Genomic DNA, 19,173 nt, shown 5'->3' on the forward strand with positions numbered 1-19,173 from the left:
GCAAAAAGCATGTTAATATGGGAAGAATGGAAAATGCAGAGATAAAACAAGGAGAGGCAGGGAGGACAAAAGTAAGTGAAGATGAAACTGGAGAGAGGAAGAGATGGTTGAACAGAGAAGCCCAGGACCAGGAGAAAAAGAGGTACACTGACGCGGAACAGACAGTGGCAGAAGGGAGAAGAGGCACGGGGAACGGGAAAATTTAAAAAAAAATTAAAAGAATCAAAACAGCATAAGGCAAAACCTCACATATACAAAAAGAAAAGGGAATCATTGGACAAAGTCACATGTAAGGGGCAGCAGCCACTCCAGCATGTGACATAAGGCAACATATGGAAGAGGAAGATGTTGACTGACAGAAACCAAGAAAAACTTAATTTTTAAAAATGTTTTTTCCTAATACAGTGAGGACAAATTGTCTCCAAAAAGTAAATTTAACACCAGTTAACTGGTTCAGTGGTTTTTCAATCTGTGGTCTGCACCACCTACCCTGCCCATCTGGCGGCAGGAGGCACAGTATGGCACTGTGCAGCTCCCAAGGCAATGGCAGTGGGGCACAGAGCCCAGCATGTAGTGGCGGCCTGCCTCTGCCCCGCACACAAATCCAGGGGGTACATGCCTTCCCAGGGGTCCACACAGCAGCAGGAATGCCCTTGGATGAGCAGCTCCCAGCTCCTTCCCACAACCCACCCTGGCCCCAGGACCCCATTCCCCCCAAGCCCCTGCCCCACTCCCTCCCTCACCATGGGGGTCTTGATCTGCCTCCCCACCCCTTCCCCCCCACACACTTACCTGCTGGGCAGTGTCTGTGTGTATCTGTCTGCCCCTCACTCTCAAGGCACAGCCCCCCCAGCCCTGCTGCTGCCCCTCACTCTTGACCCACACAGTAACCCACATCCTGCCAGGGTATGCAGGAACCCCCCCTCCCTGGGCTCCAAACCCCTTGCATCTTCACAAATCCCATCCCCACAAACATACCCCACCCTCGCCCTCCAACCATACAAAGTACCTGCATAATTTTGCATAACTTTGAGTTTTTCTACACATAATTTTAGCTGTGCGATTAAAATTGCGATTAATTTCAGATAATTTTTTTAATCATGCAACTAAATTGCAATCACATTTGTTAATCATTTGACAGCCCTAGTAACAACTCTTTGGATCAACTAGTCTGTCTACTGAAAGCTCCAGTAAATGTAGTTAGTTTGTGCAGAATAAAAAGCCAATATCCTTGTTGTCATCAGCTACTAGATTATGTATTGCTCAAATATGAAAGGAATCACATTCCACTAGAGGTGCACTGATACATAGGTCCAATATCGGATCGGTACTGGTATAAAGAAAATTGGTTGTATCGGAAATCAGCCCAATGTGGCCAATAATTTGGCCGATAAATGCCCGTGCACGCCCACAGCCGCAGCACAGCACTCAGGCAGTGAGGAACAGAGCCTGGCAATGTGGAGAGCTGCCTCCAGCTGGTAAGTCAAGTGTGATGGAAAGGAAGGGGCGAGGGAAGGGCTAGATCAACCCCCTCTGGGATGAGGGAGGGGGCAGTGGCAAATTTTAACCAAATTTGTTGAATATTATTATATATGTAAATGCAGCATTCAGTACACTTTTAGTGGAGACAACAATTTATAAGAATTGTTGTGTTTTATTTCCTTTGTAAGGAATAAAACACAACAACCTCATGCAACACACCACAGCCTCATGCAATTCCTGTGTACTTCCCCTGTGATGGAGTTTTATTTCTATGGTTGCCTCAATAAAAGTGGTTACACAAAAACATACTGAGTAAATACTCCTAAATGATACCCTAGGCACACATTTATAAATCTTTTCACCAACATAAGAATGCCCAACTCAGAGAGAATGCCCAACCCTGTGCCTCTGCATTTTAACTGCCAACTTCAATTATAATTGGCAGAGTCCAGAAGATTCCAGCAAACTTAAAGGTCTAGCCCTATAACCACAGTGATCTGGAAAGGCCCAGCTTTCCAAGATTATATTTGACTACAAACTCTACTATAAGGGAAGCAATAAGTTGTTCATTCCACCTTAATATAGGTATTTTAGATAAGAAATCATTTATATAGAATGTGCACAGATTGCAAAAAATCTGTTTATTTTCTTGCAAATTCTGGAAAGTCCAAACTTAGTCTTATTAACCCTTACAGAGAACTGAAACATATAAGCAGCTCAGGTTGCTCCAATTCTGGTTGGAATAAAAATAGCTTTACCCTCCCAAAACAGCCTTACAATGCTGTTATCAATCTATTTTATACAAGTTAGCTTAAAGATGTTTTATAAAATATAAAAAAAAAAATCAATACCTTTCATCTTGCAGACATAAAATTGTATATTGTGTAAATTGTGTACTCGTATGGACACATAACAGCTGACATATTGATTGGTTATATAAATACATATAGTTCTAAATTTGGTATTGGAACTAGGGGTGCACCCATAGAGATTACTGGGGCCGATACTAATAGTCAATTTTTAAGGAGGCATATCAGCCAATACAGATCCAATTTCTGATACAGCATGGAGAGCTGTGTGTACCTGGTAAGTCTGGTGTGATGGAAGGGGAGGAGGAACAGAAGGGCTGTGAGGGGGCAAATCAAGGTGTCTGTGGTGAGGGAGGGAATGGAGCTAGGGCAGGCGCTGCCCAGCCAGGGCTGGATCAGTGTCGGACAGAGACACGGCTCACCTGGGGAGGATGGGTTGGATCCCACTGCTGTGTGCACCCTGGGAAGGCATGGGGGGGCGGGGGTGCTCCCCAGATTTGCATGGGGAAGGGTGGCTGCAGGCTGGGACCAGGGCTGCACCAGGCTCTCCCTGGCAGAGGCTGGGACGGGCTGCGTTCAGCGTGGGCAGTGGCAGCACTAGGAGTGGGGCTACATGTGGGGGGGGGGGTGTCTGCAGCCATCCCAAAATTCACCATAGCCCCCCCCACCCAAACCCCCTCCCAGGCACTGCCGCTGCCTACCCCAAGTGAAGCCCAGTCCAGCACCCCTGTCGGGAAGAGCCCAGCGTAGTCACGGCCCCAGCCTGCAGCTGCAGTCCACCCTGCCTGATCTGGGGGTCACATGCCCCTTCCCCCCATGCCCTCCTGGGGTGCATGCAGCAGTGGGAGCCAACCCCTGCCCCACCCCCAGATGAGCTGCGGCTCCGTCTCATGCCCCGCCCGGGCAGCACTTGCCCCAGCCCCACTCATTGTGGGGGCCTTGATCTGCCTCTACACGCCCCTTTCCCCCCAGTCTACCACAACAGACTTACCAGCTGCACGCAGCTCTCCAAGTTGCCAAGCTGTGCTCCTTGCCGCCTATGTGCTGTGCTGCAGCTGTGTGTGTGAACAGGCCATTTATCGGCTACATTGGACTGATTTTCGATACAGCCAATTTTTTTTATATAGGTGCCAATTCAATATCGGACCGATGTACCGGTGCACCTCTAATTGGAATGATACATAATATGCTTTGGGGTGTTCAGCAGACCCCAGAAAGCCGAGTACATGATACATAACTTTCTATGATTCTGTGAAAGCTACAAGAAGGATAGCAGATAGCTCTTTGGAGATTATTACATCCAGGGTTAACACTATTTGGTTTAACAAGACACAGACAGAAATTAAGAACTAACCACTGGCCAGTTCCCTTGTAAGAGCAGGGGGGAAACCATCAGCCAGATTTCTTAAAAGTGGTCTCCACTATATTCATAGAAACTAGGAAGTAAAATTATTTTTGTAAATGTTTATGACCAATTTATAATAATTAAGACATTTGAACAAATGCATCTTAAATTGATTTTATTAAAATGCATGTAGTGAAAAAACACTCATGCATAGATGTAAACACCCCCCCCCCCTCTTAAAACTGAATTAAAGAACTAGCATATGCATTTAGGTCTGGAAAGAATGACAAGTACAACTAGTCTTTTAAAACATCCCCAACAGCATAATAACGCCATTGACAAAGGCCTTGTCAATTTAAGATCAAATACAAAAGTTACAAAAGAACTCTAAAAGCTGAATATTGTCATGCAGCTGCTCAGCAAATATAGGAATTTGAAAAGATCACTACATTCTAGCCATTACACAGAGATGCTTCTATTCCAGTACAGTAACCCATTATCAATTGGTCACCATATTTTCTTACTGTAATTATCTTTCAGCATTCTAAATGTTACTCATTCAAAGCCTTATAATTTAGGTTCTTATACAACATAAGACGACTTAAGATAGTCAAACAAATAGCTACTTTAACCTATTTTGATACCAAAAAATATAGAAGAAAATTAAGTGGTAAGCCACATTATATTTAGAATAAAGGGAATGTAAAGGGGAAAAAATAAAATCAGCCTCTCATTTGATAGAAGGTTTATATAGCAACTTTCTGTCCTGAGGTAGTTTTTATTCAGTTTATTTTGGGCATCTTCAGTGGATTTTAGAAGTAGGTTGTGTTTGAAACTTTTGAAAATTACTTCCAAAATAAACACAAATGCTGAAAACGGGCAGGAGAAAATGGGGCCCCCCACCATCTTTGCACCCTGACGCTTATAAACTCAGGGAGCCTAGCCTCTCTCTAAATTCTAAAGTACTTTTGCTTAAACCTTTTCTTGATATAACCTGGAGGTACTCAACTCTGACTATTCGGGAATCCAAGGAAATAGAACATGAGGCTAGTGTTGTTAAAAGAGAAGGCAGAAGCAAGGAAAGGTTCGGGACAGATGCTATAGATGAGGTAAGGATGATAGAGAAATGCAAAATTATGACGTATGAGTGAAGTGCTTTTATCCATTCTTATGCCACTGAACTATTTTGGCTCACTGGGCTAAAAATACTTCCAGGCTGGGAAAATACTTATTTGTGTAAAGCTCCAAACATGCGCAAGGTAGTTTAGATATTAATATTATGCAGCCTGGAATACAAAATATATTCCTCTGCTGACACTAGTAATGACAAAACAACGTCCCCAGAAAATGCTGGACAGAAGAATGATGCCTCTACCAGCTCCATTTCAAATACGACAAAATTAACTAGGTCTACTGAAGCACTTTTTCTTATTAAGTGTACTTTCTGAAAAGAAAGCCTCACTCTTTACAACAGAGCTGTCCAACTGGTGGCCCCTGAGAGGTTAAACTGCAACCCCTGGTCCACATGCCGCTCACCCTTTCCTTTTTGCGCTTGCTGCTGGAGTCTCCAGGCTCTTCCTCATCCTTTAGTTTCCACTGCCTGTCCCCACTTCTGGGGGTGGGGAGGAGCAGCATAGCATATAGGGCTGAGGGAGCCCAGGGCCGGAGGGCTTGATGGAAGGGACCTGTGCAGCATTCATGCCAGTGTGATGCAATGGTAGGTCCCCCAACTCCATGGCAGGGGACAAGGCTGGGGAGGGAGCCATGTAGCACAGCACATCTGCATGTGCGGGAAGCTTTCATTGCACAGCAAATCTACAGAGCCAGACACGTGGTACAACAAGAGGGCTCACATGATATGTCGGGGGCCTACGTGGTGCAGCTGGGGGGAACACGCACAGCACGGCATGCAGCCTGCAGGGCATGCAGCCAGGGCTGCAACACTGCAACTCTGGGTGGAAAAAAATTCTATGGGAAATGTGTGGCCAGATTCTATACAATGTGGGGAAGCAGGAAAGTAAACACTATTCAGACATTTGAAGCTTTATGACATATTTCTTTGTCATTTTGGATTATTCATCACATTGAGTACAGACCTGCCTCATGGTAAACTCTGAAACACTAAATATTGAATTGTTTCCTGTCCTATATTACTGACAGTTTATATCAAATCATTATTTGGTTGCAGAATCAGACTTGACATCATGCCTCTTTGTTTTAGAGCAATTAATTAAGTAGGCTGCCTACTAAACATCAGGCTCTGCCTACAGGTTCAGATGCCAAGACAGAAAGGTGAATTAACTCTCAGGGGTCTAAAGTCAACTGCCCAACTGATTAAGAGAGATAATGCAAGTGCTGCCATACTAAAGAATAGGGCAACACCCAACCATGACACAGGTTAGAGGAAAAACAATTGTGTGGCAGGAAAAAGGACTAGGTAAGGATCCAACAAGGACAAATTAAATCAAACCTGTTGTTACACTGCCTGACATCAAGGACAAGCAAAGAGAAAGACGTTCACAGATACAAGCTAATGAGTTTTTCCAAATTCATTTTTTAAAGTTTCCCTATTATGAGTGGTGCCAGTGCAGCAAGGCAATCTTCCAACTTATCATTAAAACTGAGTGGTCTTTTGACACACATTCAGCATGTGCATATATACAGGCAGACACCCAGAATAAAACTGTATCGGGGAACAGTTTCTTCGACAAATACACACATGTAGATGGGCACAGTACTCTTGAATGCCAATGCAGGGGGACTGCTTCTACACATTCAGGTGCGGGACTGGGGGGCCCTTACTTAAAACTAAACTGTGCTTACAAAGAGAAGAGAACAAGGTGCATGTTGTGCCTCTCTATCCTTGGATTTCTTTACCTTCTTTACATAAGCCACAGCTGGGGTGAGGGCGCCTGGGCCAGCATGAATCAACAATGTTGTGCTTTCTTAAAATAAAACCACGCTATTTTTTATTTCTAAAAAGGGGCTTGAAGGCAAACCAAGAGACCCTACAGCCCTTTCATCCAAACAATGTTGCAAATCAGCAGGCCTAAGATTTAGAACTCTAACACTTTTTATTTTTCCCCTCCTCCTGCATCTGAAACCAAGCGTTTGCAGTTCCACCCTGGAGCGCGAGGGCTGGCGAGGAAGGTACGTGCCACCGTCCTGAAAAGCAGGTTATGTTGGAAAAAACCCTCGCACCTATCATGAGGGCTGCACCCGCCTCCCATTCCGGGCCTGGTCGTGCCCGCAGAACTGCCTCCTCTCCAAAAACACCTCCCGAGGACTAGACTCGAGGCACATGCTCCTCGGCCAGGAAAGGGCCGGGGCCTGGGTCCCAGCGCTGCCCCCTCGCCGGCGGGTGCGGCCCTAGGGCGAAGCCAGGACCACGGCTTCCGAGGCGGCTCCCCCACGACTCCCGCAGCCCCGGCGGCCAGCGCGGGAGGGGAAAGCCGCCTCCACGCCGCTCGCCGGGAAGTTTCCTAGTAAACAGCCGTTCCCCCGCGCCGGAGGACGGGCTCCCGGGGGCGGCGAGGGGAGCCGCGGGGGAGCGGCCCCGGGGCCCAGCCCGGCCCCCGCCTCGGAGGGCAGCGGGTCTCCTCCGCTCGCAGCCGCCCGCGCCCGCCCGGAGGTGCCCGCGCTCACTCACCGGTTCCTCACAGGGGCTGCCCCGGCCCCGGCCTTGGCCTCAGCCCGCCGCGGCCCCCCGCTCCCGGTGCCTCCATGTGCTGCGCGCGGGGCGGTGGTGCCCCACGGGCTGGGCTGGGCTGGGCCCGACCCGACCCGACCCGCGCTCCGCGACGCTGGCTCCGCGGCTGCGGCCGGACCTCGGGGCTGCTCGGCGGCGGCTCAGCTGCGCCTCGTACCCCGGCGCCGCCCCGCTCCGCCCGCGACAGCGCCCAGCCACCGGCAGCGGCGGCAGCAGCAGCAGCTCAGGCCGCCGACCCGGAAACTCATCGCCAGCCGGGGCCCGCGGCCCGCACGGGAAGCGGATCCGGCGGGGCGGAGCCGGGCCGAGCCGGGCTGGGGATGCGGCTCCCGGCGGCAGCGGGTAAGAGCGGGCTGGGGGCGGCCCCCGGGCAAGGGGCAGCTGCGCCGCCCTCCGCGGGACTGGCCGCTCGCTCGGGTCCTGGCGGCGCGGCGCTGAGGGCCGGCGGGGCCCTGGCCCTGGCCCTGGCCCTCTGGGAGCGGGTGCTGCTCTGGGGGGGAAGAGAAGGAAGCGCTGCCCCGCTCCCTCCCCCTGCCCGCAGGCCTTGGCTTTGCAGCGGGACGGAGCCGGCGGTGATGGGCACTGCTGCCCCCCCACTCGTGCAGGGGGGCCTGTGGCGCGAGGGGGTGTATTGAGGTTGTGCGCCTCCACGAACCAGCTCGTCGGCATAAAGGTCTCCAGCGCCAAGAGGAGTCTCCCCTTGCGCTGCGAGGGGGTAGAGAAGCACTGGACCTCTTTTCTTTGTGTCTGTTCACATCTCAGCAGCCCTGAGCTGAACCCTCGAGGAGGCTGCTGAAGGCCCCCTTCACCCCAGCCCGTGGCGGGAGGGGACACAGTCAGAAGTCTGCGCTAGAGAACGCTTTATCCTGCTGCTGCTGTGATGTACGCGAGGGCCCTTCTGCACATGCAGGTGAAGGTGCGATGGGATCTAAGGCATGACCCACAGTCAGGTCTCCTGCCATGGCTGGGGTTGTGACTGCAGGTCAGATCCTGGGCTTCCCCTGCACTGGGAAGAAGCCAGCTGGTGTTGGCTGGAAGCCTCCCAACCCTGGGATTGCCCTACAGACCCCTGCAGCTGGGAGGGTTTGATCTCCCAGCCTAGGCTTGTGTGTGAAAACCCTGAGGCTGGGACATTGTAGCGGCTGTGGTCTCCCAGCTTTGTATCGCCAGAGCTGAGAGACCACAGCCACATCCCAGCTGCTGGGACCCACCAGGATCCCAGCATGGGCAGCTCACTGCTGGACTCAGCATCCACAGCTGGAGAATCTGGATCCTCTCAGCCATGGGGCACCGCCAGGATCCAGAGTTGGCAATTGCTGGGGCTGAGAACCCTGCAGTTACAGGACTCCCAGTCCTGGCTGGGTATGGTGCACCCCTGTGGCTGGGAGCCCGGTCAGCTTACCAGGCTCCCAGCCACAGGGGAAACCTTGCTACGTAAAAGCTGGGTACCAACCAGCTGTAAAGTTAGTACAGGTTTCCAAGATCCAACTTTATAGCTACTTGGATCTTTTCATGGCATGATAGATGCTTTGCATGTGTATCTGGTGTCAGTTAATTGCACATTCAGCAAGCTAATTGTGCAATAACTGTAACATGTATGGGGGGGCTACATTACTTCAGTTTAACACTGGTTAGGTAAATGATGAGCAGTGCCATTTGAGAACCTCTTCATATTACCGTTACCTCTTCCTGTCCACCCAAGCCCACGTTGTCTTTTTCATTCCACTGATGCTTCCTGTCAGTCATGTAGATTGTAAGCTCCTAGAAACAGGGTTCTTATAAAATGTCTGTTCAGTGCCTTCCACAAATGAGACCTTTATACTTGACCATGGTTCCTAAATTCTTCTTTTAATGCAGACATCCACCCCAGCCTATTTTTCAAGTAGCAACATCATTCAGAGCAGCCCGGACAGATATGTTAACCAGTGATTAAAATGCACTTTTTCTCATATTAATCTCAGTTTCATTTTTTAAAGTTCACTTTTAATTATTTTTTCCTTTGAATTTTTCAGTTAATGTGGTGTTGGTGAAAGTTTCTGGATTCAGTACACTGGTGACTGAAGCCCTCTATTTCTCCTCAGAACAGGTGCAGCAGCACTGCAAGCTATAAACTGTAATGATAACATCTCCATTTGATAGTGGGACACATTTACATATCATCTATATTTATTGATCCTACAGAATGAAAGAGTTTTCATTTCTGGATGAGGGAGGAGATCAGCTGAAATGGGCCAAGGGGCAGAAGTGACCTTGTATTTTAGTTTAAAGTGTAAAGGGAATTATAGTTAGCCTTAGTGGGGGATTCTGTTTTATTATATTTTTGCAAGTATTTAGAATTACAAGGGGGTACTTCTATACTCTGTTTTGGTAAAAGGAAGCTCTAAAAAGGATCTGTCAATCAATTAAAATGTGTACAGTTCCAATACTGCACTAAACTGTGTGGAGAGACCTCTGCCTCACAGAGTGCGCTACTGACATTCAAATAAATAAGTTCTGATATTGCATTTTAGGACTTGTATTGCACAGCTCTATTTCTGGGCTCCAGACAGGACTGTGTTCTATTTCTTGTTAGAAAATAGGGATTCAAGTTTTTCTTGATGGGAATTGATGGAAATATGGTACTTTGTAGATATTGTATATGGCATGAATACATTTAAAAATAAGAAAAGTTATCAGTTTCTACATATCTCTAAGACTTTAGGGTTCCTAATTCTTACAGTTTAAAACTAAATTAGAGAACAGGGTTACTCATAGTAGTTCTGTACAGTAAACACTTTTTTTCACCCATTCATGGTCTTAGTGTTTGAAAAGGAATATACATTTTAACAATGATGTTTTTGATGTTTTTCCTCATAAGAAAAAAAAGATGAATAAATTGTCTTAAATAGGATGAATATAATGAATGAAAATAATTACTTTATGCTAGCATAACACTTGTTTTGTTTCATCTTGTTTCCTAAACTTAAATTTTGCTTTTTGTTTATTTCACCATCTCCAGTGCTAAATGAAAAGAACAAACCATGGGAAACCCAGAAAACATGGGAGAGACGTATGTTGCTGTGATTCGTCCAAAGAACACTGCTAGCCTGAATTCTCGGGAATATCGAGCTAAATCATATGAAGTAAAAAATACTTTATTTTCCTCAATTTAATGTTTGAAAAATTAAAGAGACTGCAACTGAGAAACAAACTTGTATTAGCTAACAGTTCTGGTTACTCAGAAAGTAAATCTCTGTCTCTAACTGTTTACCTGGCCCAGTATGCTAGCAGTGGTATCCTCACACATGCCACCCTGCTCCAGTTGCCTTCTGAACAAGCAGTGCCAAGTAGCTGAGGCATAACCACACAGATACAGTGGCACTTCATTCAGTTCAGTAGGTAGACCATCTAGAATGGCACAGCGTTTTTGAGAGGGCTACTACCTGGCACCAGAAGTTTGCAATGCAGACAAGGCCCTGGGTTCTTAATATATCTATCCTCACAACTTTCCTGTAAGGTAATTTTACAGAGCAGGACCTGAAGCACAGATAAGCTAAAACAGAGATACAAAACATGTTTACTCATCTAACCCCCACTGATTTGACTGTCCCTAAGTGACTTGGTCAAAGTCATGTAAGAAATGTACTGTTGAGCAAGGAACCAAACAAATAGTAAATTGTAGGAAACGTTACAGCTTAAACAAATATCAGAAGCACAACGTGTATCACAAAAAAAATTAAACATCTGTTAAGTTTCTGAAGTGTTTCCAAAACTAAACATTCTCTAATGCTTTAAAATCAACAGGATGTAAAACCTCCATGCAACAAATTGGCAAGAACACATCTCCAGTTTCTATTTTAGAATTATACCAATGCTGCCATACATGTACTGTATGAGTGTTAGCAGAGTGAGACCTTTAGAGGTAAAACTATCAACTCATACAACATTCTGGGTTGATGACCACCTGTTCTCTTAAGGAACTCAGCACAGGATTGGGGTCTTGCCACTTTCCATTTCTTTGTCATTGGTATTCATATGAATTTGACATTCTAGAACATAGGATCATAGGAAAGTAGGACTGGAAGGGACCTCCCAAAGTCACCCAGCCCAGTCCCCTGCTCAAGGCAGAATCATCCCTGTCTAAACCAGCCCAGCCTGGTGCCCACCCAACCTGCTCTTAAAAATTTCCAGAGATGGAGAATCCACAACTTCTCTAGGTAGACTGTTCCAGTGTTTGACCCCCCTCATAGTCAGCAGGTTCCTCCTAATCTCCAACCTTAATTTCCTCTGCTGCCACCTGAGGCCATTGCTCCTACTCTTGTCCCTATGGCCATTGAGAAAAACCCATCTCCATTGTCTCTATAATAGTCCTTCAGTCATTTGAAGACTGTTATTAAATCTCTGTTCCATCTCCTCTTTGCCAGAATAAATAATACTAGCTCTTTCAGCCTTTCCTCATAAATCATGCTTCCCAAGCTTCTCATCATTTTTTGTTGCTCTACGATAGACTCGATTCCAATCTGTGTACATCTTTCTTGAAGTGCGGTGCAAAAACTGAACACAGTACTGCAGGTGAGGCCGCCCTAACATTGAATAGAATGGAAGAATCACTTCCCTTGATTTGCAAATGACATTCCAGTTAATACAACCCAGTATGCTGTTGGCCTTTTGATGCATATTTGGCTCATATTCAGTTTTAAGGTCTATTATAACTCCCAGGTCTTTCTCTGCAATACTGTAGTCTATCTAGCCAATCACTGGCCAATCATTGGCCATCAGTATTTGTGCATGCAGTTATTCCATCCCAAGTGCAGGACTTTGTACTTGTCCTTACTGAATCTCATCTGATTGATAATGGCTCATTTTTCCAGTCTATCCAGGTCATTCTGGATCCTAGCACTACCGTCCAGAATGTCTGCAGCTCCCCCCAACTTGGTTTCATTTGCAGATTTGCTAAGTGTGCACTTAATTCCATCGTCAAAATCATTAGTGAAGATAAACAATACTGGCAGTGGCAACACGTAGGAGGTGCACGTGCACCCCATGACAGCCAGCGTTCCCTGCTTAGGCGACAGCAGAGGGGGCAAGCAGGATTGCTGGTGCTCCCTCTGAGAGTGCTGGCTAGGGAGTGGGGGTGCCAGGAAAAGCACTCCTGGCACTTTTGGGCATACTGCTGGCACTTCTGCATCAGCACAATCAGCTGTGGGGGGACCTGCCCCCCCGACTCAGGAGGCACCAGTTGCCCATGAATACTGGACTCAGGACTGTCCTGGGTAACCCCACTTGCTACCTCTTTCCATCTAGACACTGAGCCACTGATGATTACTCATTGAGCACAATGATCCAACCAGTTATACATCCACCTTACAGTATGTTCATCTAGTCTGTATTTCTTTAGTTTGTTAATAAGAATGTTGTGGGAGATGGTGAGTGTCAAAAGCCTTGCTAAAATCAAGCTATATTATATCCACAGCTCTCCCCATGTTCTGGTGCATTCATTGCTACTCGAATTTTGTTACTGTTTTTGCAGCTGACTAATTGAGACAACATTTGTGATGAAATATCATAAGCCCACACTTTTGGAATCCTTATCTACCCCTTTCTAATATTTTATATATAGAAACTTCTGTCTGTAATGGCCGTTATACTTCTGTTACTTGAACTTGTTTGATATAAAAATAACACAAATCAAACTTTTATCGTAAGACAGTATTTATTCCTATTAAAGTACCATTTTATGATATTCAGCTTCTGCAATATTAAAAATAAAAATGGAGTGCATACTGTAAATTGGTCTTTGGAGACGAGTCCTGTACCTCACTAGAGTGAAGTCTGCATGTGAAGTCAACAATAAAGTGCTAGAATCTCATGAAAAGTGGGGCAGAAGCAAGGAGGAGTAAATTTAAAACCATTTAAGGTGCCTATACATATATATTGAGGCTGCTTTGACGCACAGTAATTACAGCGTGTTGGAGCAGACTTGATTAATTGAATCTCCTAGAGCATGGTAATTACTGTGCTCTAGCAGATTTCAGCATCATGTGTATCAATGTCCCTGCCCTGAAAAATGGCAATGGGGGCGCTTTAACTAAAGCTTGCTTAGTGGCTTTAACGTGCCTCTGCTGCCATTTTTTAGTTCAGGGATGCTAAACAATGTGAGGCTCTGGGCACTCTAATTAGAGTGTCTCTTGGAACTGCTCTAATTAAAGCGCTCTCCCCCTCCCCGCCTCCCAGAGCACATGTATAAATGCCCTTACTGTTTTGGTTGAGTGCCTTATACATTTTTGGCTATGTAGGAAACTCAGCACAGAACGCTAATAATTTTAATTTTAAATAAAATGGTGTGGTCCTGCTTTTAAATAAATAAAAGTAAACATGTCCCATCACATTTCAGTAATGCTTAATTAATCCTTCAATTTTATTGTTATTTTCAAGATTTTGTTGCTTGAAGTTCCCATTGAAGGGCAAAAGAAAAAAAGAAAGAAAGTTTTGTTGGAAACTAAACTGCAGGGAGGTACTGAAGTAACTCAAAGTATTTTGGACTATGTATTAGAAACCACCAAACCAATTTCACCAGCCAATCAAGGTATAAAAGGTAAGAACTGTTTTCTCATTTTTGTTGATCGTTCCTCTGTAATATGCTTGACTATGAAAAATAGGTCTGCTGTTGATAAAGTTTTACCAAGAGAAACCTGCAGCTGAAACCTCTCACTATCCTTTATTTTCTTTTAAAAAAGAATTCTTGTATTTCTTTAAAAATAAAAAGCCGTTTATTGACCAGTAAAAATAGAGGATAACAGAGAATAAGCTGGTATTTTACTTATTTACTTACTTTGATAAGTTTGCTTTGTAGAGGCTACTAAAGAAACTTAATAGTCAATGGATGAGAGAGAAAGTATTATAATAGATCAAAAACTGACCAAGAGTCAGGAGAACAAATAACAAAATTTAATTTTTATTATTGTAAAAAGTTAACAGAAAGGTGTCTTGAGCCTCCACACTAAGCCAGTGTTACATTAATAGGCCAATTCTGCACTTAAAATTGTTGCTAGTTTAGCTATCTATGTATGTTAGGGAGGGGATAATTTTTTTATTTTTTATTCTGATATAGGTGTGCTGCCAAAAGCTCTGGAATAAATATTGTAAGCTTTGCTGTCAAATTACTTTTTGCTGGTTTAACTGGGTCTATACTACTAAGGATTTATCAGTTCAGTTATATTAACTGCAGACAAGGGCATGGAATTAGTAACAGTCTCGAGAAAGGAATAGGTAGTGAGGTGGCAAAAATGTCAAATCAGGGGAAGGGAAGGGAGCTAGATGAATGGGCAACACAGTGTCAAATTATATACAATATTAATATATATAAAGTAATGTGTGGTGAAGGGAAAATTCTGAACTACTGGTATACATCTTCATGGCTATAAATTAACATGCATTTTTTCATCGGAATACAACCTGGGCACCAGTCTATACAACCCAGTAACAACCCTGCTTAATGCCCAACAAAAGTCTGAAAAATAAATAAAATGTCAGGGTCCATAAAGCTGGAATAGAGAATAGTATGGAAGTTATTATAATTAGGGACCTACTGGATTTGCTAATTTGCGGATTCCACAAAATCTGGCATTGGCCATGAAATCTGCTGGGGAGGAGAACTGAGCGCTGTGGCAGCTCGCCAGGGGACTGGTGGTGAGAGGTAGCTGCCTACTCTAAGGGCTACTGGCAAGATAGCTGCCACCCCTACCCCTTGCCACTGCTTAGCTGTAAAAGCTACCTGCCATGTGGAGCTGCCTGTCATGTGGCTTCACCCCTCGCCACCAATCAGCAGCAAGGGGCGAGGCTGCATGATGGATGGCACTTGCAGCCAGTCAGTGGTGAGAGGTGAGGTCACGTGACAGGCAGTGTAGCCAATCAGTGGTGAGGAGGCAGGGCAACCAGGGCCCCTTAACCAAACCGGGGGCAGGGGCACCACACACTGCCTGTGAACCGACTAGCCACGCCTGTGTTCTGCCCATGAAATTGGGGTGCGGCCCCTGTGAATCAGGTGGGTCCCTAATTATACTGGTATTGTATGGACCAGGGTTCACCTTCATATGAAAGCTATGCAGTGCTTGTGATCTCATTAAAAAAAGATATTACAGATATTAGAGATGGCTTGGAGAAGGGCAGCCAGAATGGTTAGAGGCATGGAAAAAGTCATATAAAGAGTCTGAAAATAATGGGATAGTTTACCTGTTAATGGTCTTTCATATGTATGTTGATGTACGCATATGTTTATTCAGCTGCTCAAGATCAGTTAGGCTACCATAGCTTTCAGGAACTAGTATTGGAAACGAGATGGAACAGTTAATTAAGAATTACTGAAACGTGATAGGACATGACCAAAAAAGAATTAAGCTGCCAGTTATTGTCCAGTTGACCATCTAGCTCTGTTGGCTTTTTCAATTTTTTAACAATAGGAAAGCGAGTAGTGTTAATGAAGAAGTTTCCTCTGGAAGGGGAGAAGGCAGGCCAGGAAGCATCCCTTTATGTTGTTCCAGCAGTTGTCAAAGGTAACATTTAACAGAGTTCTTGAAGTTGTATATACTCAAAAGGAAATTAAGTGGTTATTTTCTAACATAAATATGTGATGTAGATGTTGATGGCTCTGATATTTGTATTTAGGCTTGAGAAAATTAGATTTTGGTTGACAACTTTATGTAATTGTTGTTTTATTTCTCCAAATTCCTAAAATAAAATTAAAATAATTTAAATGTTCTTTAAAATATATCTTGTATTTGTTAAAAACTTACCTGTCACAGCTAATTTATTATTATGAAATATACTCATCAAGGAGACATTTAAAAGCGTAGATGTTAGTAAACTTCAAAAATACTCTTTTCAACACTCCTTGCTCAGAGAAGAGTACCCATTGAAGTCTGAGTCCGTTCTGCTTGAGTAAGAAATGATAAAGAATTCTCTGAAGGTTGTAATAAAGAACTAAAATAAATGCAAAGTCTGAAGGAAATTCTTCATGTACTCTTAGGGAACTTGCTCCTTTGCTATTTCTAATATGTTTCAGATATGAAGGTTAACAAATAAACATCATGTCAGTCCTAAGGTCTTTATTGGGACTGATAGTCTTTTTTTAACAGTATACACAGATATTTCAATAACTCTGAAAGAGAACATGATCATAATGGAAGAACACTAAAAGAATATTTTATAGTTAAGCTAAGGCCACTGTACTGGTCTACACTGAACTCTGTTAGTTAAGAAATGTATGCAATTTGTATAAGTTACCATCTGGGAAAAGTGAAATCTACTGTAGTCTAAAAATATAATTTCAGCAAAAAGAGATGATATTCTATAATTATGAAAGAGGTAACAGTGGTAAACAAGATACCTGTTTCCATTAAAGTACTTTCAGTGTTTCCCTTTCCTTTTCAGATAATACAAAATATACATACAGTCCAGGATGTCCAGTTTTCTACTGTTTACAGGACATCATGAGAGTCTGCAGTGAATCCAGTGCTCACTTTGCTACACTTACTGCTAGGATGTTAATAGCCTTGGATAAGTAAGAAATGTTATCAGTAGAAATACTTATGTTGAAATAGAAATAAACAAGGAAGTTGGACTACATGGAAAATAGATGTAAAATTTTACAGCTGTCTTGTGATCATTAAGATGGAAATAATGATAATATCACGTGTTGCTTTCTCAGCCTGATTGTCAAAAAATTGAGCAAAGCTTGAGGACTCATTTGTTTATTAATTAGAAGTGATAGTTTTGAACTAATGATTGTCCTGCTTATTTAAACCTAGAAGTCTAAAGAGGCATGTTCACCTACAATGCATTATGGAGCCTTACAGAAATTTTAACGATCTACCTAAAGTATTCATCAGAGTGGTGGCATCCCTGTAGTTATGTTTGTATTGAGATTAGCATTTAAACTAGGAATTAAATATTTGTTGTTTACATATGTCATCCCCAAATTTACAGCATTTATTTTTAGTAGATTATTAACTTTCTGGGATTTACAGTACATTTTTGATTAGTCTGATTTATTATTTGAAAATTTCTACTTAAATATTTTTGTCTTCTCTCCCTCTGTCAAAGAAATCTCGTTTTTGGATTTTAGATTAGTTTCTGGGTCTCAATCTTACAATCTCCTACACATACTCTTAATTTTGATCCTATGGCATTGTAATTGATCCTTTTTAGATAAAAATAAATCTGCTCTGTGAAATTTGAATTCGGTACCATCCCTTACATGAGTAAAATATAGCATGACTGTTTGCAAGCTGAGCAAAGTATAAATTACAGCGTGTTGCTTAAGTTTTATTATGTTAATTTTATTAATTAATACAGACAAAATGTCTGTCTGCTTCATACTAAGCTAGGAAGTCCTAGTCTAGCTAATCTGAAATCATTTTTAAATGGGTATCACCATCTAATGTGATTGTTCCTCAGGATAATTTCCCAAAATACACCTTACAAGCTATGGATAGTTTAAAGCACAATGGCCATACCCCACTGCCCCCTCCCCAAAAAGAACAGAAGTATAAATAAGTGGTGGGGGATAAAATATCAACATGAACTACACTTTGCTATAAAAGACAACTTTTTTCTTGATTTTTTTTTTTTTTTTTTTCCAGCAACCCCAAGATCAAAAGCAGGTACTTAGCTAGAGATACTGTCCAGAGCATCCAGGCCATAGCCAGACAAATGGCTTTGAACTATAAACCATGGTTTACCTCAAGGGATAAAATCTGCTCTTGAGACAGTCTCCAAACTCTGTTCATCTGTGCATCTCCCTGTACTGAGAAGTGCATAGTCCTGTGGGAGCCTGTATTCCCCTCTATCATTTCATCCTAACGAGCCAAAATGCATTTATATCTGCAACGGTTATGTCCACTTCAAACATGTAACAAAACACTACAACATGAGAAACCCAGGTTTGCCCAGAAAAATACCCTGCAGCCTCTACCTATGAAAAAATCCTGAATAGGTAACATAACCATGACCAAAATTCAACAATTAAATGCCAACACAGTTGTGTCGAAAGCCATGGTCCGCAGTGCATAGGAAAACCTTACTACAGCAAGCAGAGAGTATTTATGTTGCTCCCTAGCTCAGCCTAAGGTGCCTGCAGGTTAATAAGAGCACTCTAGCGCAAATGAAATTGGTGGAAGCAAGGGGTTCCTGGAATCCATCCAGGAAAACCCACAGGAAATGAGCAATGATCGCTGCCCTATGAGTCTGAGTGAAGGCAGGATGGCCAAGCTGAATGAATGCTGGCTTATAGATGACATTTTAATGTGCCCAAATTAATTGTTTCATTCCTAGTTTTTTTTAGCAAAACACCCAGCTACTGAGCTAAATGAATTTGAAGACAAATAGGTTTGCAGTAACATTTGGACTTGAAGAAGGTTCCATATTGTAGTGTGACATTTCAGTTCTTTCATGTGCATATTTAGAGTGGTAGTACTGGTGAACTGAAAGTGAATTTGTTAAAGGAGGTATTAGTGTGTTGGTGTGGTTAAGTATTTTGATTGTGCTGGCAGAACATATTGCCCTAACTTAACAATTGCCTTGCTTCTGAAAGCTCACATTTTGAGAGAATGCAATTGAGGATCCTTAACTGTAAGTTAGCAAAGTTCTATATGTGGAAGTATTGTAGTGATATAAAATTGCCTATGTGCCCAGTAATTAAAACTTCAGCTAAGGCTAATTTTAAATGTGACTTATTTTCTAGTATCTATTTTTGCAGATGTAGGGCCTGATCCCATAGCCTCTTCATACATACAACTCCTGTTGACTTCTGGTAGAATAGTTAGCATAGAGACTACATAATCAATCCTTTA

General features: G+C 43.6%; 2 protein-coding genes across 9 annotated transcripts in view; one reads left to right on the forward strand and one right to left on the reverse strand.

Annotated features, from left to right (window-relative positions):
• The window catches only part of ANKIB1 (ankyrin repeat and IBR domain containing 1), a 139,889-nt gene extending 132,370 nt beyond the window's left edge, over positions 1–7,519 (reverse strand). For all 3 annotated transcript variants that reach the window (XM_006258937.4, XM_006258938.4, XM_019497816.2), the window contains exon 1: positions 7,286–7,519. The gene's annotated coding sequence lies outside the window, so the exon portion shown is untranslated. The remainder of the gene's footprint in view (positions 1–7,285) is intronic.
• Positions 7,520–7,619: 100 nt separating this feature from the next.
• Positions 7,620–19,173, forward strand: part of KRIT1 (KRIT1 ankyrin repeat containing) — a 37,796-nt gene continuing 26,242 nt past the window's right edge. Inside the window, exons 1-7 of one of the 6 annotated variants that reach the window (XM_014603172.3) lie at positions 7,625–7,687; positions 8,108–8,261; positions 9,358–9,431; positions 10,344–10,467; positions 13,760–13,919; positions 15,784–15,876; positions 16,754–16,883. In XM_014603172.3, coding sequence (XP_014458658.1) covers positions 10,366–10,467; positions 13,760–13,919; positions 15,784–15,876; positions 16,754–16,883 — 485 coding nt within the window. In that variant the 5' untranslated portion in view covers positions 7,625–7,687; positions 8,108–8,261; positions 9,358–9,431; positions 10,344–10,365. Of the gene's footprint in view, positions 7,688–8,107; positions 8,262–9,357; positions 9,432–10,343; positions 10,468–13,759; positions 13,920–15,783; positions 15,877–16,753; positions 16,884–19,173 lie in introns of all 6 variants that reach the window. The other 5 variants (XM_006258935.4, XM_019497815.2, XM_014603174.3 and 2 more) reach the window with 5 other exon arrangements.

This window comes from Alligator mississippiensis, chromosome 5 (genome assembly GCF_030867095.1).
Source record: "Alligator mississippiensis isolate rAllMis1 chromosome 5, rAllMis1, whole genome shotgun sequence".
Taxonomy (NCBI): Eukaryota; Metazoa; Chordata; order Crocodylia; family Alligatoridae; genus Alligator; species Alligator mississippiensis.